This window comes from Chrysochloris asiatica, unplaced genomic scaffold (assembly GCF_000296735.1).
Source record: "Chrysochloris asiatica unplaced genomic scaffold, ChrAsi1.0 scaffold00041, whole genome shotgun sequence".
NCBI classification, from domain to species: domain Eukaryota; kingdom Metazoa; phylum Chordata; class Mammalia; order Afrosoricida; family Chrysochloridae; genus Chrysochloris; species Chrysochloris asiatica.
The window spans coordinates 15,537,406-15,556,660 of NW_006408559.1; the positions used below are offsets into that span (position 1 = coordinate 15,537,406).

At 45.8% G+C, this 19,255-nt stretch overlaps 1 protein-coding gene and 2 gene segments (V, D, J or C); all 3 read left to right on the forward strand.

The window, feature by feature from the left end:
* Nucleotides 1–5,092, forward strand: part of LOC102811350 — a 9,667-nt gene extending 4,575 nt beyond the window's left edge. Inside the window, 3 exon segments of the V gene segment in view lie at nt 4,629–4,747; nt 4,833–4,891; nt 4,976–5,092. Coding sequence covers nt 4,629–4,747; nt 4,833–4,891; nt 4,976–5,092 — 295 coding nt within the window.
* Nucleotides 5,093–5,146: 54 nt separating this feature from the next.
* On the forward strand, nt 5,147–6,259 carry LOC102811739. The segment is given in 3 exon segments: nt 5,147–5,210; nt 5,302–5,611; nt 6,145–6,259. Coding segments are annotated over 3 exon segments (489 nt in total).
* A 4,384-nt stretch (nt 6,260–10,643) lies between these two features.
* Nucleotides 10,644–17,027, forward strand: LOC102812128. Its single transcript, XM_006861267.1, has 3 exons — nt 10,644–10,692; nt 10,784–11,120; nt 16,682–17,027. Exons 1-3 carry the CDS (start codon nt 10,644–10,646, stop codon nt 17,025–17,027), a joined length of 732 nt encoding a protein of 243 aa, XP_006861329.1.
* Nucleotides 17,028–19,255: the final 2,228 nt, after the last annotated feature.

Genomic DNA, 19,255 nt, shown 5'->3' on the forward strand with positions numbered 1-19,255 from the left:
GCACATCCCAACTGCCAAATCTCTAGAAATCCTGGACTAGTCAAGTTGACACAGAACCCTAACCATTACAGCTACCCTCCCCCCTTTCCCATCATACTGCTTAAGAGGCATTCTGCTAATTTTGAACTGGTGCTCAGCAGAAACATTAAACAAGTATGGTGGAAAAAATATACCCATGGTGCACTTTCCTGGTTTTAACCATTCAGTAGTCCCCTGTTCTGTTCAGATGACTGTCTCTTGGTGCATGTACAAAATCCTCATGAGCACAATTAAGTGTTTAGGAATACCTATTCTTTGCAAAGTTATTCATAGCTTGTTAAGACAGTCAAAAGTCTTTGCACAGTCAACAAAGCATAGGGAAACATCTTTATATTTTTTCAGCCAAGAGCTATCTGATGTCAACAATGATACCCCTTGTTCCACATCCTCTTCTGAATACACTTAAATTTCTGGCAGTTCCCTGTCGATGTACTGTTGTAGTAGTTTTAAAAAATTATCTTCAACAAAACTTTACTTGCATGTGCTATTAATGATACTATTCAATGATTTCAACATTCCATTGGGTCGTCTCTCTTTGGAATGGTCACAAATTTGGATCTCTTCAAATTGATTGACCAGGTAGTTATCTTCTAAATTCTTTGGCATATATGAGTGAGTGCCTCCAGTCCTACATCCATTTGTTGAAATATTTCAGTTTGCATTCCATTAATTCCTGAAGGCTTGTTTTCCACTATTGTCTTCAGTACAGCTTGGACTTCTTCCTTCAGTACCATCGGTTCTTGATTATATTATACCTCTTAAAATGGTTAAACATTGACTATTTCTTTTTGGTATAGTGACTATGTATATTCCTTCCATCTTCTTTTGATACTTTCTGCATCGTTCAATGTTTTGCCCATTTGTTGTTGTTATTAAGTGATGTCAAGTCTGTTCTGGCTCAATGACCCTATATAGGGTTTCCAAGGAGCAGCTGATGGGATTGAACTGCCAACCTTGTGGTTTGCAGCCCAGTGCTGATCTTATAGTGTCACACCAAGAATCCATTTTGCCTATAGAATCCTTCAATACTGTAAGTGGAGACCTGAATGTTTTCTTTAGTTCTTTAAACTTGAAAAATGCCAGTCATGTTCTTCTGTTTTGGTTTTCTAACTCTAAGTCCTTGCACATTTCCTTAGTAATTGAAATACTTAACATTCTCTTCTACAAACCAAACCTAGAATGGTAGGTGACTCCATACAGACCACCATTCATCTGTCGGGTGGTTGTACTGTGGTGATTTGTGTGTTGCTGTGATGCTGGAAACTATGGCACCAATATTTTAAAATCCAAGAGGATCACCATGGTGGACTGGTTTCAGCCGAGCTTCTGGACTGAGACAGAGTAGGACGAAGAAGACACAGCCCACTTCAGAATGTTTACCCACTGACAAACTAATAACAGTAGAACCGTGCCAGATAGAGTGCCAATCAAAGAATCCCTCAGGTTGGAAGGCACTCACAATGTGACTGGGGAAGAATGGTCTCCTAAGAGAAGAGTTGACCTCTACTGTGGATAATGTGGAGGAAGTAAGCTTTCAGGACCTTCATTTGCTGATAGGACACAACTTGAAATGAGAAGAAACAGTTGCAAACATCCATTAATAATCAGAATGTGGAATGTACAAAGTATGAATCTAGGAAAACTGAAATTTGTCAAGATGAAATGGAACAAATAAAGATCGCTATATAAGCATTCACAAGCTGAAATGGGCTGATGTTGGTAATTTGTAATCAGACAATCATATGGTTTACTATGCCCAGAATGACAAATTGAAGAAGAATTCATTGTCAAAAAGAATATTTCAAGATCTATCTTGAGATATAACACTGTCAGTAATAGGATAATATCCAAATGCCAACGAAGAAGATTAATACCACTAATATTCAAATTTACTCACCAACCAGTAAAACCAGTGATGATGAAATTGAATAAATTATACTAATTTATTCAGCCTGAAATTTATCAAATTTGCAAACAAGATGCATTGATACTTACTGGTGACTGGAACATGAAAACTAGAAACAAAGAAGGATCCATAGTTGGAAACTATGACCTTGTTGATAGTAATGATGCTGGAGATCACATGATAGACTTTTGCTAACCCAATAACTTATATATTGTCAAGACCCTTTTTCAATAGCATAAAAGGTGACTATACCCTTGGACCTCACAAGGTTGAATACACAGGATTTAAATTGACTACATCTGTGGAAAAAGACAATGAAGAAGCTCACTATTATAAGCCAGAACAAGGTCAGGGGCTGACTGTGAAACAGACCATCAGTTGCTCAGTACAAGTTTAGGTGAAGCTGAAGAAAATTAAAACATGTCCACGAGAGTCAACATATACCTTGAATATATACCACCTGAATTTAGAGGTCATCTCAAGAACAGATTTGTTGCATTAGATACTAATGACCAGACACTAGAAGAATTGTGGGATGACATCAATGTGAAGAATGAAAAGGGTCATTAAAATGACAGGAAAGAAACAAAAGACCAAAGTGGATGTCCGAAAAAACTCGGAAACTTTCTCTTGAGCATAAAGGAGTTAGAGTGACTGGAAGAAATTAAGCAAAAGAGGTGCACCAAAAATTTCAAAGGGAAGCTCCAGAAGACAGATATCAAATATTATAATGAGATGTACAAAGACCTGGAGATAGAAAATGAAAAGGGAAGACCAGGCTCAGCATTTGTTAAGCTGAAAGAACTTTAAAAATTCAAACCTTAATATGCATTATTGAAGGATTCTATGGGTAAAATATTGAATAATCCTGTAAACATCAAAAGAAGATGAAAGAAATACACAGCCATTGTTCCAAAAAGAATTTGTCAATATTCAATCATTTCAAGAGATATGTGTGAAAACAAGAATCCAGGAATTGACAGAACACAAATTTCAATGTTTCAGCAAACTGATTCAGCACTGGAGGTGCTCATTTATCTACGCCAAGAAATTTGGAAGACAGCTCCCCAGCTAACCAATTGGAAGAGATCCATATTTGTGCCCATTCCAAACAAAAATGACCCAGTGGAATACGGACATTATTGAACAATAACGTTAATATCACATGCAACTAAAATTTTGCTGAAGATAATTTTTTAAATGATTGCAGCAATACATGGGCAGGGAGAAGACAGAAATTCACACTGTATTCAGAAAAGGATATAAAACACGGGCTATCATCACTGACATCAGATGGATCTTGGCTGAAAGCAGAGAATACCAGAAAGATGGTTGCTTGTGCTTTATTAATTACGCAAAGGCATTCAACTATGTAGATCATAACAAACTGTGAATAACATTGTGAAGAATGGGTATTCCCAAACACTTAATTGTGTTCATGGGGGATCTGTATATAGAGCAAAAGGCAGTTGTTCAAAGAAAATAATGGGCTATTAAATGGTTTAAAATCAGGAAAGCTGTGTGTCAGCATTGTATTATTTCACCATACTTATCCAATCTATATGTTGAGAAAATAATCCAGAAGATGGATCATATGAAGATGTATGGGGCATCAGGGTAGGAGGAAGATTCATTAGCAACCTGTGATATGCAGATGACATAACTTTGCTTGCTGATGACTTGAAGCACTTACTGATGAAGATCAAAGACCACAGTCTTCAGTATGGATTGCACCTCAGTGTAAGGAAAACAAAAATCCTAAAAACTGGACCAATAAGTAGCATCATGATAAAAGTAGAAAAGTTTGAAGTTGTCAAAGACTTTAATTTGCTTGGATCCATAATCAACACTCCTGGAAGCAGCAGTCAGGAAATCAAATGACTTATTGCATTAGGCAAATCTGCTGCAAATGACCTCTTTAAAGTGTTCAAGAGCAAAGATGTCAGTTTCAGGACTAAGGCTACCTGACACAATCCATTACGTTTTTCATTGCCTTATTTACATGTGAAAGTTGGACAGTGAATAAGGAAGACCATTAGAACAATTGATGCAATTGAGTTATGGTGTTGAAGAAGATTAACATTACCATGGGCTTCTAGAAGAACAAACAAATCTGTGTTGGACAAAGTCCAGCCAGAATGCTCCTCAGAAGAGGAGAAGGCAAGACTTCATCTATTGTACTTTGGACACATTATTAGGAGGGACCGATCAATCTCTGGAGTAGGACCTCATGCTTGGTAAAGTGGAGGAAGAGCCCCCAACAAGCTGAATTGACATAATGCCAGTAACAATGGTGGCAAACCTAAGAATTGTGAGGATGGCACAGGATGGGATTGCGCTTCATTCCGCTGTGCATAGATGGAGCCTCTATGAAACAGAAGCGACTTGATGGCACCTAACAACAACAACAACAACAACAAATCCATAAAGTAGAGCAAGAGTTGAGCTAGTGAGTGTTCACGGAACGGAGATCTGTGAGGGAACACAAGGTTTCTGAACTGATGATCCGCCCTCTGCAGGAATCACTGTCGGTTAAAGACAGAGATGTTGTCCGGACTCCGGTTCTTTCCAGGGCAGCTGGCAGCTAGTGACCTACTAGTACCTTCCCGCATAGAACTCTAATTGATGAGATTTCGAGTTTGTTTTCGCGGTAAGTTTTGCTTCATGCCTCGCTCTCGCTCAGGAAGGGTGCACCGCTGGAGACAGCAGGCATCAAATGGGCCTCCTGTGGCTGCACCGCTGGCCGCCTGGGGGCGCTGTGGCTCCTGTGTGAGAGGCTGACAGCCCTGCAAGAGAAGCTGGGTGAGGGGAGCTATGGCAGGGGTACCTGGGGCAGGCTTCTTGCATCCACTGACAGCATCTGAGGCACCTTTGCCACCACCTCTAGGAGGGAGCGCCAGAGCCTGCATTTGGTGGAACAAGAGGAACCTTCCAGGGACCGCCCCGGTAACCACGCCAGGTGCCAAAGGACCAATGGCCTCAGAGAGAGATCCGTGAGGGTGTGGGGATGGTTACTGTCTGACTCTGCAGGAGGAGCTGGACAGAGGAGAGGACCCGGAGCCAGTGAGTCTGTGCTGTCGTGGGGATAGAGCTGTGCTTGGGACCCCCGAGAGGACAGTGACGTCAGAAGGCAGGACCACAGACTAGCTCTGGTCAAAGGAAACGCAGGACAAAGCCGCTCTCTGGAAGCTCTGAGTGAAGATGCTCACCCCCTCCAGGGGCTCCCGGCTCCTCTCCTGGGTGGTTCTGAGTCTCCTGGGGGCAGGTGAGTCCTGGGTTTGTGTGGAACCCCCTGAATCCATGGGTCCTGGTTGCTGCTGACTGTCAGGCACCCCCATGTTTACCTTTTCTCACAGGTCACATGGTCGCTGGCGTTGTCCAGTACCCCAGATACTTCATTGCAGGAAAGGGGGGACGAGCCAGTCTGCAATGCTACCCTGACACTGGGCACCGCAGTGTGTTCTGGTACCAGCAGTCCCAGGGGCAGGGCCTTCAGTTCCTCATTGAGTACTTTGAGAAGATGGAGAGAAACAAAGGGGACATCCCGGACCGGTTCTCAGGCAAACAGTTCTCTAACTACAGCTCAGAGCTGAACCTGACCTCCCTGGAGCAGGGCGACTCGTCCGTTTTCCTGTGTGCCAGCAGTATCGACCACAGCCCTGCAAAGTCACTACCACCCTGTGCCCAAACCTCCTGCCTCCCCTGGAGATACGAGGGGAGAGCTTGTGTGGTATTGTGGTCTTTCTCCAGCACTTTCTGCTCATAGAACTTAGCCAGAGTCCTCTGCGATCCTAGTAAATGGCACGAACACCCACCCTGTAGGAGAGAGTGGGTGTGCAAGGAAGAACACAATAGTGTGCACTTTGTGGATGGAGACATCTCCAGCCACTTTACAGATGGCAAGCTGTCTTATGGGCACTCCTGAGATTCCATATTTACAAATATTAGAGCCAGGAACCCAGCCTAGGTCTCCAGGCTCCAAAACCAAGGTTTCCTAAAGTCCATTGGGTTCCTAGTCTGGCCAGTAAGATGCAATGAGCAGACTTGTCTCATGTTGAGACTGGCTGAACAGGTGTGGATGATTGTGTCTTGTGAGGTGACGTTACTGCTGCTTATTAACCTTGACTTTCAGGACCAGAGAGCCATGTTTGTCCTTAGCTATGACCCAGTAGGAAATGTTCTCCTCTGCCTCATCGTAGCTTCATGTGGAGCAAGACCATGGCATTGCCCCGATCCAGGGTGAAGAAACTCAGGGAGCTGCCCAGGAGATTCAGCCAAGAAAACAGGAGCCCCCTGGGATTGCAGGCACGATGAGCCCATACAAGGAAGTGGCTGGGGAGGCTGCAGTCTGCTCAGGCTCACCACTTTGTCCTTGTTGTTAGGTGCCTTGGAGTCACTTCTGACTCATAGAAACTTCAGGCACCACAGAAAACAGCACTGTCCAGTCATGTGTCATCCTCATAACTGTTACCTTTGGGCCCGTTGTAGTTGCCACTCTATCAATCCATGTTGTTGGGGGTCTTCCTCTTTTTTGCTGACTTCCATCTTACCAAGCTTAGTCACAGAATCCTGGAGCTGCTACAGCTACCCAGGTCAGGATCTAGAGAACACAGCTGAGGGTCAGAGTGGACCTGCAGCCACCATGTAGGTAACTCACAGGGTAGTGTCCAGAGGTCCTTGCAAAGCACCTATCTGCTGCTGTGCATGCTGTCTTCCACATTTCCCCCAAGGTAGCTGATTGAGGAGTCCTGGTGTGGCGCTGTAGGATAAGCACTGAGCTGCTAACCACAAGGTTGGAAGTTCAAACCCACCAGCTGATCCTCAGAAATCCTATATAGGGTCTCTGTGAGTCAACACTGACTCGATGGCAAATTTGTTTGCAGAAATATGCCATCAGGGGGTCTGGGAAATGGAGATTCAAGGCTCCCAGCTCTTACAATTATGAGAGTGTCGAAGGGTGTTTAGGGATGTCTGTTGCTAAGAGAAGGAGTTCTTGTGGTGCTGCAGTTAAAGCACTTAGCAACCAGAGTCAGTGGTTTAAACCCCCCCCCCCCCATCACTTAGTGAGACAAAGATAAGGCCGTCGGCTTCCCTAAAGATTTCAGCCTTGGAAACTCCATGGGGCAGGTCTATTCTGTCATGGAGTCAGAATTGATTCAATGGCAGTGGGTTTCCAAGAGACCATATGTAGCACCCCTAGTATGGAGTCCTGGTATAGCGCTGGAGGATAAGCACTCGACCTCAAGGTTGGTTTGAACTGCAAGGTCGGTGGTTCAAACTCACCAGCAGCTCCTCAGAAACCATATACAGGGTTACTATGAATCAGAACCGACTCCATGTCTCTTAACAACAACAACAACTATATAGAGTACAACATATAAACCATGAGAGTAAATTTTAAATTTCTGACATTTTATCCATAAAATCTATTAAAGTTTAACTATGATAGTTGCTGCTCATTGGTTAATTTCTGGAATAACTACCATATATATATATATATTAATCCTTGGAATATGGGAAACTAGACTTATCTTTAAGAATAGCATCACTAGTTGGTGCAAACTGTTAAGCACTCAACTGCTAAGCAAAAGGTTGGCAATTCACACCCACCCAGGGCCTCCCTAGATGAAAGTCTTGGTGATCTTCTATAAAGATTGTTGTTGTTTGTGCTAAATGCCATTGAGTCAGAACCAACTCATATTGACCTTGTATAGGGTTTCTGAGGAGCTGTAGTCAGGAAAACCCTACAGGACACTTCTACTGTCACACACGGGGTCACCATGAGTCAAAATCAACTCGACAGCAGCTCACAACAGCAAGATGACATGACCAAACATTAACCAACTAGATGATTTGAGAGCCAACAGTCTCCCTTTTGCAAAGTTGTATTAGTATATTACAGAAACATCTATGACTAAGCTATAACCGCTACATGAAACTGCAACGACGGCTGCTGTTGACTCCCTGTAAATTTACAGCAAACTTACGACTCAGCTGATATGCTCACATTTGGTGGAGCCATTACCTTCTGAATAGAAACAGAGCATTTCCCACTGATCAGGAGGTTCTCTGTGAATTGTTCCCATCACAACATGTGGAACAAAAGTATAAATCATAAAAAATTAAAGTTAAAAAAGACCAACCTTACTGGTTGGATAGAGACTGGTGGAACCCTTGAGACTATGGCTAAGAAGTTCCCCTTCAGGTCTGTAACTGAACTCACCCACATGGCTTGATTTTCAGCCAAACAATGCACAAGGGAACAATAACACTAGTGAGGTATGCATACCTTAAAACAATCAATCATTTGAGATCAAAAGGGCAGCATTTACCCAAGGACAAAGTTAGGAAGGCAGGAAGGGGTAGGAAAGAAAGAGGGATGGAAACAGTGAGAAAGTGAGAGAAGAGTTATTATGGTTTGCAATCAATGATATATGCATGGATTGCTGAATGGAAAACAGATCTGCTCTGTAAACCTTTTCTTAATTCACACACAAAAATAAAAGAAAGACAGAAAAAGTCTCTTTTCCTCACAAAAAACACAGTCACAAGGACTCAGGTTGTCCAATACTCTGCAACCTCAATCTCATCTCCAACAAAGGAGGTGGTGGCCCAGGAAAGCCCACCGTAACCAACCATGGAGGGTGGGTTCTGAGAACTGATGGAGATGCACAAATGAATCTCTACTTTCTAATAACCCCACCACTCTGAAAACCTCCTGAATGTCCTGCTGGCTCTTTGATCCACCAGGTTGTTGTAGGCTGACACCAGCAATCCAGAATCTGGGCGAGGGGGAAAACTGGTAAAAGTTGCTCATTCGTACAAGAATTTTGATAAGACCAATTGTAGAAGTCACCAGGATGTCCATGAGCATCTTCCCTACACTCCATACATACTAGGAAAAGTTGAAAACAATATGTTGTTGATGTTGTTAGTTGCCAATGAGTTGACTCTGGCACATGGCAACCCCACATGTGCAGATCTGCTCCATTGAGGTTTCAAAGCCATAAGCTTTCATAACAGATCTCTGGGCTTGTCTTCTAAGGTGTTCTTGTTGTTCTTAAGTACCATGGAGTCGGTTCCGAATCATAGTGACCCTGCACAGGGTTTCCGAGGCTATAAATCTTTACGGGAGCAGAATGCCTCATCTTTTTCCCATGGAACCGCTGGTAGTTTTGAACTGCTGACCTTGAGGTTGGCAGCCCGACTCGTAACCACTACGCTACCGGTGCTCTGGGTGGGATTAAACTGTCAGACTCTCTTAGTGGTTGAGTGCTTAACTGTTTTCACCATAGCAATGCAGTGAATTACTTCATGTGGCTCTTCTACTCATAGTTTTTGTAACTCCCATCAAATGCCTTTTTTCTGATGGGTCTGGGTAAGAGAAGGTGTGAGAAGATGCTGACAGGATTATAAGATTCCATTGTGAGTGATAACAGGGTCCATTGGGTTAGTAAAATCTAGGAACTCCAACATGGATATAAAATGAGCAATCTCATACACAGGAAAGGGGGTCTCACCACCATCGAGGAAGAAGAAGCAGCAGTGGAGCACGTCCTTTAGATGCTGAGGTCCTCACACTGACTCTCTTCAGCTCAGGGACAGAACCATGGGACACCAGAGAAGCAGCAGAACCAAGAGCCAGAGCAGTGGGATCCCTCCATCCATGGAGCAAATCGAGTCAATCCTTAGGGCAGGAGTCTCATTTGTGGAGTAGGGTGCTTCAAGGCACTTAATTAGGGAACTAGGTTTGCTGACCCACTGAGTTAGAGCCTGCGTGCCTATGGACAAAGGCTTACAGTGGAAAGGAGTGCCCTTTGGGCATTTATGAGCAGCCTTAAAAGAGCTTTGTCACATTGTCTAAGAAAGATAGATGCCAAGCCAAAGAACACAGGATCAAACAGAGGCTCGCCTGTGGACACAATAGAGAAGAGGCTGTCCTGACCTGAAAACTGAGTCTGATCCTAAGTTGTAACCTGTTAACTGCCCTGGCAAACTCCATAATCATGAGTATTTTCTGAGTTCTGTGTGATCATTCTCATGGATTACCCAACTTGGCTGAGAATGAGAGAGTACGTTAGGAGGGATAGCTGGTTTCAGACTTGGTAAGAACGTTAGACCGTGGAGACATGTTTGACCTCAGCCTCATAAGAATTAGCCTTGGGCTGATGCTGACCATAAGTCTCCTTCCCCTTTGTTAAGTCACAGGTCAGAGGACGCTGCCCCCATATAATTTTTTTCAGCCACCTAAGGACTTAAACAGAGTTCTGGTGTGGCATTGTGGGTTAACGCACTGGACTGCAAAGTTGGTTTAAACTGTAAGGCCAACGGTTCAAGCTCACCTTGGAAACTCCTTGGAAACCCTATACATGGTTGTTATGGGTTGGAACCAACTCAACGGCACTTAACAGCAACAAAGACTTTAATACAAATGAGGAATTGTTTCACCGCAGAGTTTAAATATGCACAGAGAAACAGTACCTTCTTAAAAGTCAGGGGCAGGGCATGCCCACTTACAAATGTCTTTGTGAATGGAATTACAGATGCTCCCATTCTGAGCTGCCTTGTGTACTTGTTTCCTTCCTGTGTGGAGGTGTGTGGTTGTCTAGCTGCACAGCCCAACACCTGTGGGAGACCATGACATCACTGAGTGTCTTCACTGAGCATCTGGAGCCACGAGCTCCTGCCCTGCACTGGGATGGGTTTCCAGATCCTCTTACCTGTGGTCTTTTGTGTCCTCTGGGCAGGTGAGTCACAATCACAGGTGTACCTCCTCCCCTGGAACTTCCACAGCCTCCATACAAGCCCCTCTCCTGCCTTTTCTGCTGTCTGTTGCAGGGCACACGGATGCTGGCATCACCCAGACCCCGAGGCACCAGATCACAAAGATAGGAGAGAAAGTGGTTTTACAATGCACTCAGGACATGAACCACAACTACATGTACTGGTACCGACAAGACCCGGGACTGGGGCTGAGGCTGGTGTACAACTCCGTGGGTACCAAAATGACCAACAACGGTGACTTCCCCGATGGATACAATGCCTCCAGACCAAACACAGAGCACTTGCTTCTCACGTTGGGCTCAGCTGCCACCTCACAGACATCTGTGTACTTCTGCGCCAGCAGTGAGGCCACAGCGCTGCATAGTAGCTTCAGCACCACACAAAAAGGACAGTTAGAAGATCTGAGTTTGCTTTGTACTCACGAGGTCCTGAGGAGCTACCCTCAAAAGCCCTTGCCAGCATGGGGATCTCCAGAGATTCAACAACAGCATTTCCAACTGTCTGTTTTTGTGCATTAAAATAATTCCTTAGTAAGAACTTCTGATGATGACAGGTGTCCCTGACCTTGGCCGGGATCTTTTCAATCACCTTATATACATGCAAAGGTGGTGGTGGTGGTGTGCTGTGGAGTCAGTTCCAACTCATAGAGAACTTGTATAGGGTTATCAGAGGCTGTAAATCTTTACATGAGCAAAAAGCCTCATCTTTCTCCTATGGAACTGCTGGTAGTTTCGAACTGCTGACCATAAGATTACCAGCCTGACTCGTAATCACTATGCTACTAGAGCTCCAAAGGTAAGCAATGAAAAAAGAAGACAGAAGAAGAATTGATGCATTTGAATTGTAATGTTGGTGAAGAATGTGGAATGTACTATGGACTTCCAGAAGACCAAACAAACCTTAGAAGAAAATCAACCAAAATGTTCCTTAGAGGCAGGTGGTGAGACTGTGACTTGCCTACTTTGGACATGTCATCAAGAAAGACCAACCACTAGAAAGGGACGTTTGGCAGAATGGAGGGTCAGCAAACACAAGTGAAACCCTTAATAGATGGACTAACACAACAGCCACAAAAACGGACTGAAATGTATCAGCAATTGACAAGATGGTGTCGACCCAGGAAACATTTCATTCTGCAAAACCTATGGTCACCGTGAATTGGTGCCACTCCATTGCAACAACAACAAAGAAATCATTGATTGCTGAGAATCAGCCAGTGGAAACTTTATGAATTCCAACAGTGAGATCCACAGGTCCTCATGGGGAGGATGCAGCACTGGGCACTGTTTCCTGCCATGGTGTATGGGCACCTCATACACACTTGGTTTCCACAGCCTCTACTCTTAGCTGCATTCTCTAAGACAACACTAGACATCACTTGAAAGCAATGGTTGGAGTCTCCTGAAGGCATTGTCATTGTCAGTCAGTCCTGCCTGGCTTCACTCCCTACTTATCCAACCTAGACTGCAAACCATCGTGGATGTGAATTCACCTATTACGTAGCTCAACTCCTACACCCATATCTCCCTCCACACATTTACCTCTTGTGACAAAGTCTCGGTCCTAGATGAACACAACCATTCATCATCTCCTTGCCAGAATGTTTATTTGGTTTCTTTGGCAATCTGCTAATAGTTAGTTCCCTGATGACATTTCTCACAATTATTGTGTATTTCCCTGAACACAGGAAACACAGTTGCTGTCAAGTCTGCCTGATCATTCCAGCCCCTGGAGTCTTTGTGGAACTGGTTTTCGTTGATTTTCTCTTCATGCTGCTTCTTAGTAACGGTGTTTGCCTTTTTCTTTAGGAGCCTGATTGTCTTTGACTTTGTGCCAGATACTCTATTTGCTGAAATAACTTTACATTTGGGATGAATACTTCTTTTTCCGGAAAGGATTTTCTATTGCTTCTGACAAGTGTTGAGGGTAGAAGGGAGGGCGGGGAAGGTGTTATAAACCATCTGGAGTCACCTGAGATACCTGGATCACCTAGAGAACACATGTACCTCTGTTTCATCAGGAGACCCTGGTTAAATTCCACACTTACACGCTTCATGTACAGCTACAACCCACCTATCAGTGGAGGCTTGGTGTTGCCATGACACTTAAGTAGCGGAACTTCCAGACTAAGACAAAGTGAGGAGAAAGGCTTGTCAATCTGTGCTGAGAATCAGCCAGTGGAAACTTAATGAATTCCAACAGTGAGATCCACAGGTCCTCATGGGGAGGATGCAGCACTGGGCACTGTTTCCTGCCATGGTGTATGGGCGCCTCATGAATCAGGGCCTGACTCGATGGCAGCTAATAGCGTAGTCCTTGATGTCCTGGTGTGGCTCTGTAGTATAAGCACTGGACTGCTAATCACAGCTCACTGAACGGCTGGCAGTTCAAACCTTCCAGCTACTCTACTGAACCCCATGCTATGAGTCGGAACTGACTCAAAGGCTCTTACCAACAGCAAGAGTCCTGGTGTGGCACAGTAGGATAATCACTGAAATATAATTAAACTACCCACCATCCACTCCTCAGAAACCCTATACAGGGAAGTTAGGAGTCAGAACTGGCTCGATGGCACTCAACAACAACTGTCAACGTGATTCATAATTTTTCCCATGAACTCCAGTCTCCTGGGACAACACTTTACTCCACACCCCCTATCTGGTGGAATCTCGCTACCTGTCCTAGTCATCCTATTCCTACGTCATCTTCTCCGTAGGAGGTGATTGATGAGTCTGTGCTTGGTTGATGAGTTTGTGCTCTTTGTCGTCATTGGATTCCTGGATCCCTAGAGAGGAGGTGGACTCTCTGGCTTTCTCATCATGCAGTGAGAATGGTGGGGAGCTCCTTGCCCTCACAGGCTGGTAGCAGTTTGGAGGGGAGAAGGACTGGGTGCACTCTGATGCAGCATGGCATTAGCCCATTGGTCTTCATGTCTAAGCCTTGCAGCCCATCAGCATCATAGCTAGCACTGCAATCTCCACCTGTAGGGTGTCTCTCTCAGGTAGCTCCATCTTAGCCCACAACAAGATGGATGGATGTTCTTTACTGACCCTGTAATACCAACAGGTCATAAGACTCATGTCCTTGTACTCAGTGAAAAGACCAATTCCAACTCATTGTGGCCCTATAGGACAGAGTAGAACTGCCCAATGGGATTTCCAAGGATGTGATCTTTACAGAAGCAGATTGTCACATCTTTCTCCCAAGAAGTAATTGGTGGGTTCAGACCGCTGACCTATTGGTTAGAGACTGAGCACTTGAACCATTGCTCAACCAAGTCTCCTTGAAAAGAACCATCTAGTCAATTCTCAGTCATAGCAACCCAAAGGACAGAGTAGTACACACCACAGGGCTTCTGAGACTGCAAAATCCTTATGGGGGTAGACAGCCTCGTCTTCCCCCTGTGGAGCACCTGGTGTGTTCGAACTGCTGACCTTTGGTTTAGCAACCCAACGCTTAATCCACTCTTCCACCAGGGCTCCTTGAAGAGACCATACCTCCCCTCATACCTTAGCAAGAGACCTCATTTTTGCTAGGACTTCCACTGGCTGCTAGGAGATACTGTGGCCCCACAGTCATCCAGGGCTCATGGGGGAGAGGCTGAAGGAGCTCTCTGCAACAAGACATTGAGGGAAACTCTGGGTCTCATCTTGCCAGAATTTAGGCCTTTGCCTTGTAGATGTCTCGGATGATGACCACAAAAGAGGGACTTGGAGACCCAGTTCTTTCTACTCCGTCACTGCACAGTTGGACTTGGTTCTGGGATGAGCTTGGGTTGGGCTCAGGACTGCATGCACTAGGCATGCCTCTGAGTTCACTCATAATGTGAGGTGGAGATCTAGGAGCCGGGCTGGGGAGGGTAGAGAAGCAAATGGGAGTGAGAGTCTGAGCTCACCTTCCTTACTGCGAGCAGAGCAGGGGGACACAGAGGCACTGGCCCAATAATCTCAGTGGGTCCCCGGACACAGTCAGAGAGATGCCGCCAGCACACCCAGGTGGACAGTGAGGCAATCTTCTCCCCCAGTATTGTTGGCTCTCTGTGGGAAGATGCACTCTCGAGTTCTGCCTTTGCCACCCACCTCGGACCCCTGGGTGACCTGGAAATAGGTGTGCTATGGGGGAGATGTGTGCCTGGGCTTCCTTGGTGTGATTTCCAGCACTTTCCACACCATTGTGCGTCTGTCCCACTAGAGGTGTATCTGGCTTCTGCCTCTTTCACCCCAGGTCCCATGGGTACTCTCCCCGACGGAACGTGTTTCCTGTGTCTGCTGTAACGGAGCACCACAAACATGGTGGCTTCAGACAACACATGTTGGTTTTCCTGCAGTTCTGGAGGTCAAAGATCCAAAATGGAACCCAATGAGTTGGGTTACAATCAATTGATCAAGAAGTCAGTAAGGCTGCCCTTCTTCCTGTTCCCTTACCTTTTCCATCTTCTAGAAATGGTGTCTCCTCCATCTTTATTACCAGCGATAGCCTGTGAAATCTTTCTCCCCCTGCCTCACTCTGATTCTGCCTTTTTCTTCCACATTTGAGGTCCCATGTGATCAGGCCCACCTAGAAAATTCAGGATGATGTCCATATTTGAGGTCAGCTGATTAGCAACCGTGATTTCATCTGCACACTGAACTTGTCTTGGAGTTTAACACCTTTACAGTATCTGAGGATTAGGACACACACATCTTTGGGAGAAAGGGGGTCATTCTGCTTGTAACAGGAGAAGAACACACAGTGAATGACCTTCCTATAGACAAAGCTATGGTGACCCGTTTATGTTCTGGGTCCAACAGAACTCATAGGGACACAGGCCCCTCTGGTGACACAAGCCAGCCTGCACAATATTTACTTTTAAAAATGGGCATTGAAATAGGCACATGTTCCCAGGTGCAGAGGATTCAGCCGCACACACCTGTGCCAACAGCACTAATAGAGGCTCAGATAGATTTTCTTCTCTGATGACGAAGAATTTACTTGACTAACCCAAGAAACAGAGTCTTGTCTCATCTCTCCAGAACCTCCATGATGGGAGGAAGTGGTCTTGTGGCTTCCTACCGCCCCTTTCAGAGGGAAAAGTCCAGGTGTTTTCTAGGGTGAGCACAGAATTCAAATCCACGCCAGAGCAAATCCACATAACAAGTCACTCCCAGCTTGTTTCTTGTGGAGGACACTGGACTCTGGACAGATAGCACAGGAGGTCATTCCCTGAGAAGAAAGAGCCCCATCTCTTGAGTCCTCAGGACACCTGTTCCCCCACCGCTGAGGCCCCTTCAACATACTGGGCATCTTTATTCTTCCCTACTCCGTGGGTGATTTTGAGCCTATGTATGGGTCCATGGGAAGAAGAGAATGGCCACCCCCAGTGAAGTCTCACAGTAAGACAACAGTGTCAATACTGGGCGATCAAGATGCCCATGGCATCAGCATGGAAATTGCTGGTGACAAGGGATGTTGTCTAAACAGCCCATGGGAGCTGGTGTACGTGCCTCAGACCAATCATACTAGGTCTCAGTCCTGTGCACCTCCTACGGGGGTGGCCTTAGAAGCTGACAAGTCAGGCATCACTCATTTAGTGATGTCACTGACCTGTGTACCTCGTGGGGATAAAAGGTCCCCAACTCCCTTCCCTGCTCATGTCTGCAAGGATCTTGGTTGGGGTCATCCACACCTGTCCTCTCCTCCCCACTGACCATGAGTGCCCGGGTTCTCTGCTGCATGGTTCTGGGCTTCCTGACAGCCAGTGAGTAAGTCCTCAGAACACACAGCCTTCTCATGCCTAGCGCCTTGGTTTGGGCTCCCTGAGTTTTCCTTATTCTGCTCCACAATTCTGTCTTCTATAGAGCACACGGATGCAGGAGTCACCCAAACACCCAGGCACAAGGTGGCAGAGACGGGACACGAGGTGACCCTGAGATGTGAACCCATTTCTGGACACACAACCCTTTTCTGGTACAGACAGACATCAGCACAGGGCCTGGAGTTGCTGATTTTCTACCAGAACCGTGCTGTCATAGAGCAGGCAGACACCATCAAGGGTCGGTTCTCTGCTGATATGCCGGACGGGTCATCCTCCACCCTGAAGATCAAGTCCACAGAGCTGGGGGACTCGGCTGTGTACCTCTGTGCCAGCAGCTTAGACACAGTGTCGCACTGTCACCTCCTCCCTGAGCAGAAACCCTCGGGCTCCTCCTCCCCACCCACACTCTCACATCCCAGGCCCTCTTCCCCAGAAATGAGGGGATCAGGACATGACAGGACAGAGAGCATCAGCCCAGAACGTTCTGTGGAGAAGCTGGTGTAGAAGTGGAATTACAGTATTCCTCACTGAGTGTTCAGAGGGTGTCTGTGAGCTCCACGGTCAGCACATTAAAATGAGCATGAATCACCCCCACTGTGGGTTTTGCTGTCTTCCCGCTTTGGTCATTTTCATGGCTGTGTCCAGACTGTCCAGTCCCTCCTTGCTCTCCTCACCCCACACTGTTCCTCCCATCCCCCCACAAGTCTCCCTGTTGCTTCTTTCGCCCCAATGCCACTGGTTTTCAGGTCATTCCTCAAAGACACCCATCTACCCCAGGACCTTGACTCTGACTGTTCCCTCAGCCTAGACTGGCCTTCTGTGAGACCTCTCCTCACCCTACTTCCTTAACATCTGCAAGTCTCTGCACAAATCTCATCTTCTGATGGGGCCTGCTCAGGTCACTCCCTCCATTTAGTACAACGAACCTCCTACCGTTCCTACCCCCAGTTCTCTTAGCCCCTCTGCTCCCCTCTGGCTTGGTTGGTTTTATTCCACAGCACTTGGCACTTTCTTTCGAGGTTGTGTGGCACACATGGTTTGTGCTCAACCGTTAACCTAAAGGTTGGTGGTTCAAACCCAGCCCCTGGCCCCACAGAAGAAAGACTTGGTGATCTGCTTCCGTTAAGATGGCTGTTGTTGGGTTCCATCTAGTCGATTCTGATACATGGTGACTCATGGCGACTCCATGTGACAACAGAACTGTTCCCTAGAGTTTTCTAGAATCCTGGTGTGGTGCTGCAGGATACTGTGCTTGACAGCAAAGTCGGTTTGAACCACAAGGTTGGCAGTTTGAACTCAGCAGCAGCTCTTTGGAAACCTTTGGGACCAGGAGAGCTAGGCATCCATTCATTCCAGAAATAATTAGGGAGTATCAGCTATGCACTATGCTTCAATGGAGTTCTGGTGTGGCATTATAGGACAAGCACTGGACTGCTAACGTCAAGGTCGGCAGTTCAACCCCACCAGCTGATTCTTGACAACCACTGAGTCAGAGTGACTTGGCAGCAATTAACAACAACAATAACCAACACTAACACTATGTATTAGACAGGGAAGGTAATCGTGGAATCCATGTGCAATAACTGAATGCATGGTGAGGGTGGTTGTGTGCTGTTGAGTCAGCTTGAACTCACAGAGACTCTGCATAGGATTTCTAAACTGTAAATCTTTACAGGAATAGAAAGCCTCCTATTTCTCTTGCAGAGCAGCTGGTAGATTTCAACTGCTAACCTTACAGTTAGCAGCCCAATGATAACCCACCATACCACCAGAGCTCCTTGTTGTTGTTAAGTACAGTTGAGTTGGTTCTGACTCATGGCAACCCTGTATAAGGTTTCCAAGGAGGAGCTGGTGGGATTGAATTGCCCACCTTAGAGTTAAGTCCAGTGCTGATCCTACAGAGACAAATACAAGACAAAATTGCTCACAGTGACTATCCTATAACAACTGTCGTGGTCAACAGCCTCCTAACGTGTCAACTATGTTCAGATGATCACACACCAGTCTCCCTGACAAACTGAGATGTGATTACCACCTTCTCGTTGCAGCAAAAGGCTGACATTTAGTCTACTAGTGATGGCAGAAGAGTCTTTCTAAAGCACAGTTCCCAATGTGAGCTCATTCTGTGTCTCTCCACTACCTGCATAACATTCCACGACACCTCTGTAGCCATTCCAGCCCCTTGCAAAACATTCTTGCAAAATCGTATGCCTCTCTGCATCTACTTTCGTCATTGCCATCAACAGAGATGTTTGTCACCATTTTCTCCATATTGTCCAATTCTTGTCATCATCCAAGGCACTCGAATACTTGAATGCTTTGCTTCTCTGTGAAGTGGTGATGGGCTGGGTTCACAGTGGGACATAACTGATGTTTGAGAGTTCTCAGTTTGGAAAGAACAACCATGCAGGTTGACCTAGATAATGCTTTGTTGTTGTTGCTAAGTGCCTTTGAGTGGGTTCCTACTCATAGCAACGCTGTATAGGGTTTTCGAGGCGTGGCTGGTGTGTTTGAACTGCCGACCTTGTGGTTAGCAATTCAGTGCTTATCCTACAGCCCCACATCAGGACTCCAGATAATGTTTGTTGTTGTTGTTGCGTGCCGTCGAGTTGGTTCCGACCTATATAAACCCTGTATAGTGTTTCCAAGGAGCGGCTGGTGAGTTTGAACCACCAATCTTGTGACTCAAAGTGACCTTGCCGTCCAGCTCACTAACCCACAGAGCCACAGCA

Bases quoted from the DNA above. Each gene is read 5' to 3' on its own strand.
- LOC102812128 (XM_006861267.1), top strand. From the start codon at position 10,644: ATGGGTTTCCAGATCCTCTTACCTGTGGTCTTTTGTGTCCTCTGGGCA. The intron at 10,693-10,783 runs GTGAGTCACAAT...TGTCTGTTGCAG, and splicing joins CTTTTGTGTCCTCTGGGCAG to GGCACACGGATGCTGGCATC. The intron at 11,121-16,681 runs GTTAGAAGATCT...TTTCTGGTACAG, and splicing joins AGCACCACACAAAAAGGACA to ACAGACATCAGCACAGGGCC.